This window comes from Anser anser (assembly GCF_964211835.1).
Source record: "Anser anser genome assembly, chromosome: 19".
NCBI lineage: Eukaryota > Metazoa > Chordata > Aves > Anseriformes > Anatidae > Anser > Anser anser.
Genome location: NC_139740.1, coordinates 7,157,201 through 7,169,207, shown reverse-complemented (window position 1 = coordinate 7,169,207; position 12,007 = coordinate 7,157,201). Strand labels below are relative to the sequence as shown.

Genomic DNA, 12,007 nt, shown 5'->3' with positions numbered 1-12,007 from the left:
CCCTGTGTGCCCAACCCAGCCTGGAGCCCAGCAGGGACGCTGCAAGGTGGGACAGGGACCGGCTGCATCCTCAGGGCCAGGTTCTGGTGCAAAGCCAGCGGCTGGGCCAGCGCCATCACCCAGCCAAGCAAAGCCTCTGGCGGCTGAGCGTGAAATGGGTATTTATGTGCACAAGCACCAAATCAGTCAAAAAAAGAAAAAAAAAAAAAAAAAGAAGGGAGGAAGGAGGCAGAGGTGTTTGTACAGGCACTTGTGCTCTACCTCTGCTCCAGGCAGGCTGGGCTGGAGGAGGAAAGCTGGGCCCCAGGGAAGGGGAGCAGCTCCCACCTCGTCTCCTGCCTGTGTGCATGTAGGAAAACGCAAGAGGTTTGTGCCTGGTGAGCTGGACCTTGAGCTGGGACAGGAACTGGTTAATCCCGTCGGTATGTTATGCAAACTGCTGAACTTTGCATCTCAGAAAAGGAAACGTTTGTACTTTTGCTCTGATTTTACAGGAACTGAGTGCGTGGAGAGCTGGGGCTGGGGCCATTTCTGCTGCTCAAGCAGCCGCAGCACCACCTGGTTCCCACCTCTCCTCCCTCCATCGCCCATCGAGGAGCCTCGGCTGCTCTCTTAGGAGACATTTGGGCAGAGTGTTAGCAAGCACAGCTCCAGGCCGGATCCTTCCCATTCAGCATCGCTCAGCCTTTAGCTAAGGTTCCCCTCTGCTAAGAGCTTGCTTCCAGCTGCTCCCCAGAGAGCTGTTTTCAGTCTCTGGGTCTGGCTGCAGTACTGCTCTTCCCTCAGCAGCACGTTTGGAGGGAGAGAACGAGCTGCAGGGAGCTCATGAGACCCGGGTCTCATCCTGGGGGTCGAGGCCAGGCTGAGCTCTGGGGAGCAGAGCTGGGTGCAGCGCGAGCATCGCTGCGTGGCAGGAGCCAGCCTGGCCTCGGTCACTGTGCCGTGGTAACGGGCAGAGGGCAATTGAAGGAAGCTTTACAAAATGTTTTTTTAAGCTCTAGCTATGAAATCTGCAGTGGCTCCAAGCTGGACCTTCCAGCCAGAGGTGCTCAGGCTTAATTTGACAGCTATTCCTTAAATATTTAAAAAGCTGCCTGGAATAAACTGAATGCTTCCGAGTAGTGACCTAAATTCCACTTGCTGTAAATTTCATTAGAAAGTGGATTTGTGTGCCTGCCAGCAGCAAGCCACTCTGCAGCTTCATTGATCTGACCAAACCATGTGCCATGCAAGTGCCTTCCTCAGCAGATTTTTAAAGAGCTCCCTGCTGCATGCTCCTATCCTCTATGTGCCTTGTTCCCTTGCCTTCCTCCTCCCTTCCTCTCTTTTCTTTCTTCCCGGTGCAAGCGCGTCATTTGTTTACTAATCACGTCGCATCGTTAGCTGTGTGGATTCATCCCACTGGCTGTGTGGGCAAGGCTGGAGCAGCTGGGAAGGAAAATGTCCCTGTCCTTCAGCCAAAGGACATCATCTTCATTCCGAGATGAGCTTTGCTCTCCAGTCCCCGTCCCGGGGCAGACAGGAGCTTCTGCAGGGGGGCAGGGTCCAGCCCAGGCTGCTTGCAGGGAGGTCACCTGCGGCTCCAACACCCCTTGGAGAAGTCTCCTTTCCTTCTGCTGCCCCCAAAGCGCCGTCTGTCCCTGTGCAACCACCACTTCAGACCTTGTGGAGAGGTGTGATGGCAGCCCAGGTGGCACGTACCGAGTCTCACTGGGGAAAAACGCCTGGGGAGACCTGGTCCTGCCAGAGCAGGGGGTGCACGAGCAACGTGCGAGCCCCCGAGTGGGGACATGCAGCTCGTAGCAGCGTGCTCACTGCCCACTTGTCCAGGTTCTGGGTGGTGTTGGGGCAGCAGGGCCTGTTGCCACCTCTCTGCCAGCACAGGAGACGCTCGGGTGCGATGTTCCTCGCCATCCTCTCCATGCAGCCTGGGGACAGCTCGTGCGTGACCTGCAAGAGGTGCTGCCTCGCCTCGGCTCTACGGCAGTGGTTGATTTTCAGAAGTTAAACCTGGGGCTTGGCTAAAGAGGCTACAGCGGCACTGGGAACAGGACCTTGCTGGCTGTCAGTGTCCAGACAGGGGCAACGTTAATGCTGGCACGGGGGGGTCCCTGCTTCATGCCCCTGCCCACAATGGCAGGGCTCAGAGCAACTCCGCGGCTGCCCGTGCCCTGGGGAAGGGCTGTAACTGGCACAGAAATCTGCTTTTTGGGGCTGGGAGCGTCAGCAAAGCAGCAGTTTTCCTCTGCAGCCGATAAGGAGGTTAAGCGAAAAATGAAATTTATCTCTATCTCCTTCCTCGTGCTTTCTGATCTCTGCCAACAGAGCTGAAGATGGGGGAGGATTTTTTTTCTATATTTAGCTTCGGAGAAATTGCTATAACTAATCGGCTTTAGGATACTGGGCTCGCTCTTTTATTTTATCTTTTTTATGTCGTTAAGACCTTGTCATGTGGCTATGGGCTGTGGCTTGCTGGCTCTGTTTGCTGGGCTTTTTTTTTCTTTTTTTTTTTCTATGGAGTCAATTAATAACCTGCAAAAATAACGCTTCCAGCTGTTCCTCTCGCAGCTGCTGGGCTGGAGTCTAATTACCAGGCCTCGGATCCCAAATCCTGCTTTGCATGTAACAGCGCCAGAGAATAGGGACAGGGGGAGGAGGTGACAAAGCAAAGAAAAAAAAAAAGTGTGATTTGGGGTGCTATTTTTAGCCTTTTCAAGCCAAATGTAAAAAGACCCTCAGGCTGCTTGCGTCCTAAATGTGATCGTATGCACAGCATCGTTTCCTTGGCACGGCGCAGCAGCCGTGGTGGGATGGGTATTTTTTTTCAGCAGTTAGTTTGCCTGTGTTTAAAACCTCCTCCTGGGCTGGTTTGAGCCGTGCCGTGGCGGTGCAGCTTCCATCCACGTGCTGAGGGGGTTTTGCAGTCTCCTGCAGTTCTCTGCGTGTCGCTGCCCGTGCTGGGTGCGGTCACAGCGAGGAGGGAAGGCACACAGCTGCTACCGGCTGCCCAAAAGTGTCCTCTCCTATGGACTGGGATACAAAATAGGGATTTGCCAGTCAGGCTACATTTGGGACAGGCTCCTGCAGAGCTCCTGGCTTGCAGTGCACGTAGGGGATGTCAGGTAGGGCACTAGGAGAGCAGGGCTTCGTTTCCAGGCTCTGCCCTGGGGGATGGCCTGGGGTATACGGGCTCCTTTCGTTTAGTTGAGGCTCAGGCTCAACTAAATTTTATTTGCTCAAAAGCAAATAAAACGGAGCAGCTGTTCATTAGCTAATTTGAAATACTTAGTGGCCACACGTCAGTCTGTAGCTACCAGCTTGAAACCACGACTGCAAACAGGCTTCCTGTGCTGCAGACCGTTCCCTTCATTAAAGCAAGTTATTTTGAGGATGCCATTTGGAAGCTGCCCTCAGAAAAAACTCCACGTCCCGCTTGCACAGGGGTTGCAGCGCCGGTGCTGTGCTCAGAAGGCAATTCCGCCCCTTCCCTCCCTGCTCCCGCTCCCCGTTCCCCACGCTGACAGCTACAGGGGCTGCGAGGCGTTAAATATTTCATCCCTCATCCCTACAGAGCCGAGGGCGGCCTCTGGGTGGGTATCCCGTCAGCACAGCTCTGCTCCCAGTCCGCTTAGCCAGGGGCGGAGGATGCTATCGATCTCTGTTCGCTCCCGTCTAGCAGAGAGGCTGCAAACGCGGCTTCCCATCACGCGGCGCATTAGTCAAATCAATTCCAGGACGGCGAGGCAGCCGGTGGGTTCTCAAGGCCGAGACAGATCCGTGCTGCAGCCACGTGAGGACGGGCAGAGCAGCTCCCCAGACGCAGCCAGCCTTCTGCTCAGCAGTGCCCAGGCTCTGCAGGACCTGGAAGATGTTGGGGCCGCTGACACGGGCGGTTCGGCTGGAAGGAACATCTGTCTCTGCACCGTGCTCCCATTCAGGCTGCTGCTGCTGCAAGTGGGGGACATTTTTATGCGTCTTGCTGGCTTTCTTTCATCTCCAAGCACAGGCATGCCTGTGGAGCACAGGAAGGTTCCTCCCCCGTGACAAGGAAAAAGAAATTAGCGAGCAGATCGAGCGTGTGTAGCAAATAATGAGATCGCCTTGGATACAGCAGCGGAATTCAAGCAAAGAATTCTGCTGATCAGAGGAGATAAGCAGCAGTTCCGTGGCCTGCGAGCAGCGTCATGAGGCTCGTGTTTCTCAAGTGTTTTCTCGGAGATGCTTGGATGAAGGCTGCCAGCAGAGGCCTGATCCAGGGACAGATTGAGCTGCTTTAGCTATTACACTTAGGAGCATGATCTAAGAAATAAACCCTGAAATAGCTCTGCTGGTAGTTATTTTGGTGGGGAAGTGTCTTGTAATGGTACGTCTCATTTTCTTTGAGGCATGGGAATAGGCAATACAGATATGAGCACTTTTATACCAGCAGAGCAGCACCCACAAAGAAGGCTTGTCCTGAGGGAGCCCCCATGAAAAGGGCCAAGTACTGGTGCAGTCAGCGCCTGCTGTGAAAGGAGCTAGGTTTGTGGAATACTTTTAATAATGAGCAATTGTTTCTTATTAATCCCCTGGTATTATATATAAAAAAAAATCACAGTATTTTACAGGCAAATAAAGACAAAGTGTCTAGCTAGAGAACAGCTCAATAGCTCATTCAGTGCTTGTTAAAGCAGTTGAGAGTGTTTATGCTCTCAGACTGATTTGAAGGAGGGATAGTAAACAGCCTTTGTTTTTATTTTTATAGGAAATGTACTCATCTCTGCGCTTGCAATGCCTCTTAGTCAACACTGGTGTTTTTCTAAGGACTGAAAAGTGTCATTAATGATTAGATGAGTTCCAGGCAGTCCTTTAAGGCACTTAGAGAGCCAACTGGTACCAGGAGCCTCCCTGCGAGGCAAGTACCAGAAGGCTGCTAGGCAGTGGCAGATGGGCACGAGTAGCACTTCCAAAGGCACTTTAGGAAAGCTAAGCATTCCCCAAAGCCCAGTAAAGCCTTCTTTGATTGCAGATCCAGCTTCCTGTATCACGTGCATGGCAGCATCCTCACCAATAGTAAAATACCCCAGCAAATACGTTATCATCCAAGTGTTTTTCCCTTTATGCTGAAAAAAGAGAAGGGGAGGGGGGCATGTTCCCTTAGGCAGTTTGGCTTTCCTGTGCCACCTCCTGATGTCTCAGGGATAAAATCATTTTGGGAGGGCCCCAAAGGGCATCCCCCCTCTCCCCATGTTCCCCCAAGAAGGCTGTGCTGTCAACCTGGGTGTTACAAGCATCCTGCATGTTGGTAACCCATTTCCTGTGCTGAAATGAGTGTTGGAGTTGATGCTGTCAGCTCTCCTCATAATTTAATTGTCGCTGTGCCAGCAGCCCCCCAGCTGCTCACCTTGGCTTTAACACTGCCGTACTTACAGGTGGTGGAAGCACGCAGGAAGCGCAGTACAGTTATGGGCTTCGCAGGAGAGGCTGTGGATGCTTTCCATGTGCTCATCCTGATTCATATATTTTATGAATCAGAACTTAGTCCTATTTGGTAACGCTTGCCTACGTAGCTGTTAATGTCATTGGTATCCGGGCTCTGATGTCAGCTGCTGGAGCCCAGGCGCCAGCAGCTGGTGTCCCTGGCCAGCTCCCAGCCTGCAATTCAATTTCCCTATCAGTCACTTTGGAAGACAGGAAAAAAACACATTTCTGCCTGTTTGTGACATCAAATCACAAAGGGCTCCAGGCTACAAGTTCATTTAAGGCTCTTCTACACTGTGACACATGGGAAAGCTCAGAAAAATCGAATAATGGTATAGAAGTTACACCCTCATTTATACTGCACTAAACTACTGTAAGCTAAGGCCAGCTTAATCCTGGATGAGCATCTCTGTGCAAGAGTTTAATGTCTTAGGTTTCTTACATTAACATCGTCTCTCTGAACACAGATCAGTCCAGACACCTTTTACCCTGTTCCCAATCTTGTCAATGGTGGAAAACTACCACAAAGGGCAAAGGCAGCAGCATGGGGGAATAAGGGCATCCCCCTGGAAGCACAGAGCTCTGGTCTGCCTCCTAACACTGACTCGCTGTGTGAGTTTTTGTGTAGCGCTTTCTGAGCCTGAATATTTCTGTCTGTACGTTGGGATCATTAGTGTACTCCCCGACTTTACAAAGGGCTTGAGGATCTCCAGAGAAGCACGCGCACCATTTCCCCAGTACGTGCTTTTCAGAGATATACGTGCACCATTTCCCTGGTTTGAGCTTTCAAAAATATATCCAGAGGAGCACGTTCCTGTATGCCTGGAGGACCCAACTGGGATGTCACAGCTGCTTTGGTTCTTTGAACGAAGGAATTCAGACCAGCTGAGAGCCAGCACCACCACCAGGTATTTCTCCCTAGACTGACAAAGGAAAGAGAGAATTGTGACACCTAGTTAAGTACATATAACCGTGCCTAATAAGAAGTGCGTGTAAACCAGAATCGCATGCCTGCAGGGCGCAACTCTGTCCTACTAACTGCCTGTCAGTTATCCTGCTTATTTTATCTGGAAACATTATCATTTGGGAGCTTTTTCATGACTTTAGATGTTTAGGAAGAGGACATTTATTTCAATTTAGCCAGTGGTACATAAAAAATTCCACTGAGTCAGACAGAGCTGATTTATTAGGGAATGACTCTGGAAGATCTTCGTTATATCTGAACTCGAAATCTCATCCCTTCTTTCACATTCCTTAATATGCTTACTGCTTAGCAGCCACAACTCAAATGAATGCGTGCCCTGTCTTGTTGAGAACTCCTAACAATCCCTTCTCTTTTGTACAAAAGCTGTGAAGATGAGACCTGCTGGACAGAAAGAAGCAATGACCACTTTTATTAGGACTCTGTGGGATGCAAACAAAAGGGAACAGAGCGAGTCCCTGCCTGCTGAATTCCACGGGCTTGCACCCAGCTACAGAAAGGCCTGGAGGCATTTTGAATCTTTTTGTGTATACATCAGCCCCGCGCTGCTCCCAGGCAATTGCACTTTAACTTAGCTGTTATTAGTAATAAAGGATTGGCTGCCGATGGTTCAAACTAATCTCCATGGAAATATTGCCTGAAACAGGATAAATGACTGGGCTTTGAGTTGTGTAACCAGACTTCGAAACGTGAAGGAATGAAACCCAGGAAAAGTGTTCACGTGGTGGGGAGTGACTGACCTTGCATAACCTCCACAAGGCCTGTATTCCCTCCATTTCTAGCAAGCTGCATTCCTTATTTTCTGAAAATACTGGTTTACACTTTCAGCCTGTGTCCTTTGGGATTAAATTTTTATCACCCCTCACAGCATTCCTTAAACATTTCACCCACTTACTCATTTATTTATACTCCTTCTAATGATGCGCTGCTGGAGCTTCCATAAGAGAAGACGTATCAGGAATATGAACAATAATAGAAACATTTTAAAACATACTACTCTCCTCTGCTGTGTCTATCTCATTAAGATTATTGCTACAAAAGAGAGGCGAGACACCTACTACGACTGACTTAGACATTAAATGATGCACTGATAATGCCTTCACTTTATCAATAAACTCCAAATGCCTTTAGGAGTCTTAACGAAGCTTTTCAGGTTATACAGCTATTTGGTTAAATGAAATAGAGGCAGGTAATAAGATTTCCCAGACTCTAAGGGGAGAAGCACTATGAACAAAGAGGAATCTGAGTGGGTGTAAATTCCTCACCCTGCTATACTGGTAGGATTATATCTCAGGCCTTCGGAGCAGGAAAAGGATGTTGCAGGCGTAATGGCAGGGAATATCAATCAGATACCTAAATCTAATTATAAAGTTACTAGATTAACTAGCTAACTTCGGTTACATGAACAGGACTGGCCAAGTGCCACGATAGAAACCAGATTTAGCGAAACAATTTCTCAACATGTTAAAGAACTACTTGTAAGGACTAGTTCTGGATCAGACAACAGACCTTTCTTGACTAACTTTAAGACACATGCTTTGTGTAAGAAAGACCTGTAGCTGATTCACTACTTAATAGCTACCACAAATTCAGCCTTCCTAGAGAAATAACTGCACCAAAAGGACAGGATAATGACTCTAAATTTTAGTGGACAGATTTATTTTTCGAGGGAGCAAGCAGGTAATAATAAAACATATTCAGGGCGAAAGCATCGCCTTAGTGGAGTCATTGAAGGGAACAGAACTGTTTGCCCCTAATTTTCAAGTCCTTATTTTGACACAGCTTGTAACACACTGGTGCAGTACAAAACACGGCTGTACTTCCTGCTTTCAGGACATCATGTTATGACCATGTTAGACATGGACTAAGACAGCGGAGCTTGTTGTTTGGACATGCGGAGCTGCAAGGCATCCCGGGCTGGGTGACGGCTGCCTGGGGACAGCAGAGCGAGGCAGGTGGCAGCTCAGGCGTGTTGGAGGCTTGCTTCCGTGCCCCCGCAGCGCTGGCAGGGCTGTGCCCTGTGTGCCTCCCGGTCCTGGGACAGGTTCTGCTCCTCCTCAGGCAATGAACCCAAACAGGGCCGCTGTTATCTCTACTAAAATGGTACAGTACTTGCCCTGAGAAGATACCTAGAAGACGCTAGGCTTCAGCCCTTTGCCATTTCAAGTCCCAGGCAGGGTTTTGGGACAGTTTCTCACCCTGCTGTTAGTCCTTCATCATTTCAAGCCCTGGACAGGCTTTCCGGACCATTTCTCACCCCTCTTTCAGTCCTTTGCCATTTCAAGCCCCGGGCAGTCTGTTGGGACCGTTTCTCACCCCTCTTTGAGCCCTTCACCACTTCAAGCCTCAGGCACGCTTTCGGGTCAGTTTTTTCCCCACTTGTTCCCCGTCAGGTCACCCTGCGGTGCCTACTGACCCCACTTGTGCTACCCCACGCCCTGTACCCAGTTACCGTGTCCCCTCACACCCCGTACGGGGCTCGGTGTGCCACCGCCCTGCCTCACCCCGGGCACCCCCCGAACCTCTCCCCCCTTCCCGAGGCACGCTGCCCCTCTTTGAAGCCCCGAGGAGCTGCAGATAACGATAAGGAGCTCGGCACAGCCACAGCCATGCCTCTGGGAGGGACATTATTACATATTATCAGCTAAAGCCCCGCACTAAGGGCAGAAATGAAGGGTTTAACACCAAGCTTGGGCTGACGGGGGTATCTGAGGGTTACGCTGGGGGGCTACCACAGCCCCTCAGTGACGGCGCTCGCCTCACACACTGCGCATGTGCGCACCCCCTCCCCCCCCCCCGGGCGCAACGCGCATGCGCAAACGGCCGCGCGGGGAGAAGGCGCCCGCCGCCCTCTCCCTCCTCCTGCCCCCCCTCCCACCGTGGACCGGGCGCGCATGCGCAGTGCTGGCCGGCGGCCAAGCCGCTCCCCCCGCCCCGTCACCAGTAACAACAGGCGGCGGCGCCCCCGCCCCTCCCCCGCCGGAACCGGCGGCGGCGCTGCCCCGCGCCGGCATGAGGAGGGCAGAGCGCGGCGGGCGGCGAGGCGGTAAGGCGGCCCTCAGCGCGGTCCGGCGGCCACCCCCGGTCCCCTCAGCCACTTTTAGTCCCCCCTCAGGTGCCCCGCGGTCCCCTCGGCTGCTATGCGGTCCCCCGCAGCCACCTTCCGTCCACCTCCTTCCCCTGGTCCCCTCAGTCCCCTTCTGTCCCTTCACCTCCACGCCCCCCAGCCCTGATCCCCCTCAGCCCCCCTCATCCCTCCGGTCCCCCTCAGCCCCCTCCCGACTCCCTCTGTCCCCTCAGCCCCCTGGTCCCCTTTCAGCCCGGGTCCCCCTCAACCACCTCCTGTCCTCCTCAGTCCCCACCGACCCCCTCAGCCCCGCGGCCAGTTAACTTCCTCCCCCCCCCCTCAGCCCCCCGGGGTCCCCCCCTCAGCCCCCCGGTCCCCCTGTGTCCCCCCTCAGCCCCGCGCCCCTTTCCCTTCCCTCGCTCCTTCATCCCCCCCTCTGTCCCCCTTTAGTCCCCTCAGTCCGCCCCCAGCACCCCCCGGCCGTTACCGGCGGCAGCCCCGAGCCCCCCTCCCGGGCACCCCCGGCAAGGCAGCGGCTCCAGCCCGCTGCAGGTGCTCGGTTCTTTGTTTGGCCGAGGGTTTGGGAGGGTGCTGGGCTTTGTTGCTGCTTCGGGGGGGTGTTGAAAGACGGGGGCAGTCGCGGGGAAATTCCTTTACTTTCCTGGGAGTCCGGGGTTTGTTGGGTTTCCGAGGAGCTGCGGTGCCGGTGCTCCGTGCTCGGAGTTGGTAACTCCTTCCAGAAGTGCTGTAGATAATGTGAGAACGCGCTTGAAAAATAAAAAGAGCGAAAAAAAGAGAAGAAAGCAAAATTAACTTATTGTAATAAAGCCATTTCTCCCTAAAATTAGTCTGGCTAGCAGCCAGTGTTTTCATCCGCAAGTGCGGCTGCCAATATTTTTCAATAAACGTAATTGCATTCAAGAAAGTTTGGGTCAAACGCTTTGCTGGGGTAAGCACGTATAATGCTGCTGGAATAGCTCCTGTTCTGTTTGCTGGTGAATTTCTTCCTGGTGGTGTTGGAATATCTGTAGTTGCTCTAAGGTTTGTTCCCCCCCCCCCAGCTACTTCTTAAGCCTCTCTCTTAAAAAGTCTTGATTCTTTTGAATTGGAAATGATGTAGGAATGCATCATCTTAGTTTGCTGTAATAATATTTTTATTATTATTATTTCTGAAAATGAGGGCTTTTAACGTTTGGAATATTTTAAAACTTTCTTTAACCAATCCCCATTCAGAATGACCCATAAGCAGCCCAATTACTGTGCTGGGGAACCAGGCGAAGCTTCTCTGCCTTTGGCTTGTATGTGCTAATGTTTGGTTCTTAGCAGCGGTGCAGGAAGTCTCACCACCCAGATGAATAGTCATAAAGTCCGTTGAAGGCTTGTTACTAAAACTGGACTGAAAATGTGCTAATTTCAAGTCTTTTTTTGGAAGAAATTATAACCAGTCATTTCTGACAAAAATACACATAGCTTTTCAGGGACCCGTTTCATTAAAAAAAAGTCTTCATGGAGTTGTGGATAGAATTGCAAGCATGATATCACACTCAAAATAGTTGTCTGAAGAGAAGATTAAAACTGGCTTCCTACATTTGACGAATGATTTTAAACATTTCTTTTTCAGGTTTGAGTTGACCATAGTAACCGCAGCAATGGTGCAGAAGTACCAGTCTCCCGTGCGGGTGTATAAACACCCTTTTGAGTTGATTATGGCTGTGAGTATTAAGTTTTGCTATCATTTTCTTACTCGACAGTTCTTTGTGTTGCTAAGTACTAGCTGGGCACTGTTTGCTAGGTGCTGTGAAACACACAAACATGAGATGGTGTACCAAGTACGGGAGATATGTTTTGATGGTTTTCCTCTTTCCCCAGCGTATTTTTTACATAATGTATTATCTTTTCCCTGAATTTTTACATACAGTTCATAGACAGATTTGTTTTAAACTTAAAGCCAAAGTGGGTTTGAAGCGTACTTCCCTGTTGGTAATTGGGAGCAATCAAATCTGGCCTGGGAGAAAGCATGAAGTATGTTGATTAAAAGACGGTTGTGGTTGCATCTCCATCAGTATAGAGTGGAAAAGAATAGAGAACACAGAGAACGCCATGAAAGCAAGATAAGTGAACAGAAGAGGAAAAAGCATCAGGAGCAGTGGCAATGCTTTGTGGGGAGAACAAAAAACCAAGGGAGGCCAGAAAGATGAACAAAAAGCCTCTTGGATGTGTGGCTGCTCATTTGTATACTAGTGTTAAAATTGTAACTGAAAAAAAATAAAATTCTACTTAGGGTTCCTGGTTCTCTCTTCTTTTTCTCTCTTTCCCCCCCTGTTTTTTCCTCTTTTAGAAAACAGAGGAAGTAAGTCTTTTAAAGTATATTCAGCCAAAACCACAGCTGTGTGGCTGTCATGAGTTAGGAAGAGCAGCTGGGGGGGAGCCATCAGGCCAGCTTCTACTTGATAAGAGCAGTTAAAACCTAAATAATCTAAATAGCTATTTTGTTTCAC

At 50.7% G+C, this 12,007-nt stretch overlaps 1 protein-coding gene across 1 annotated transcript in view; it reads left to right on the top strand.

Moving 5' to 3' along the window:
* Nucleotides 1-9,332: 9,332 nt before the first annotated feature.
* Nucleotides 9,333-12,007, top strand: part of SEC14L1 (SEC14 like lipid binding 1) — a 43,918-nt gene continuing 41,243 nt past the window's right edge. Inside the window, exons 1-2 of the mRNA XM_083804942.1 lie at nucleotides 9,333-9,488; nucleotides 11,131-11,221. Of these exons, the coding sequence (XP_083661068.1) occupies nucleotides 9,337-9,488; nucleotides 11,131-11,221 (243 nt within the window). The 5' untranslated portion in view covers nucleotides 9,333-9,336. The remainder of the gene's footprint in view (nucleotides 9,489-11,130; nucleotides 11,222-12,007) is intronic.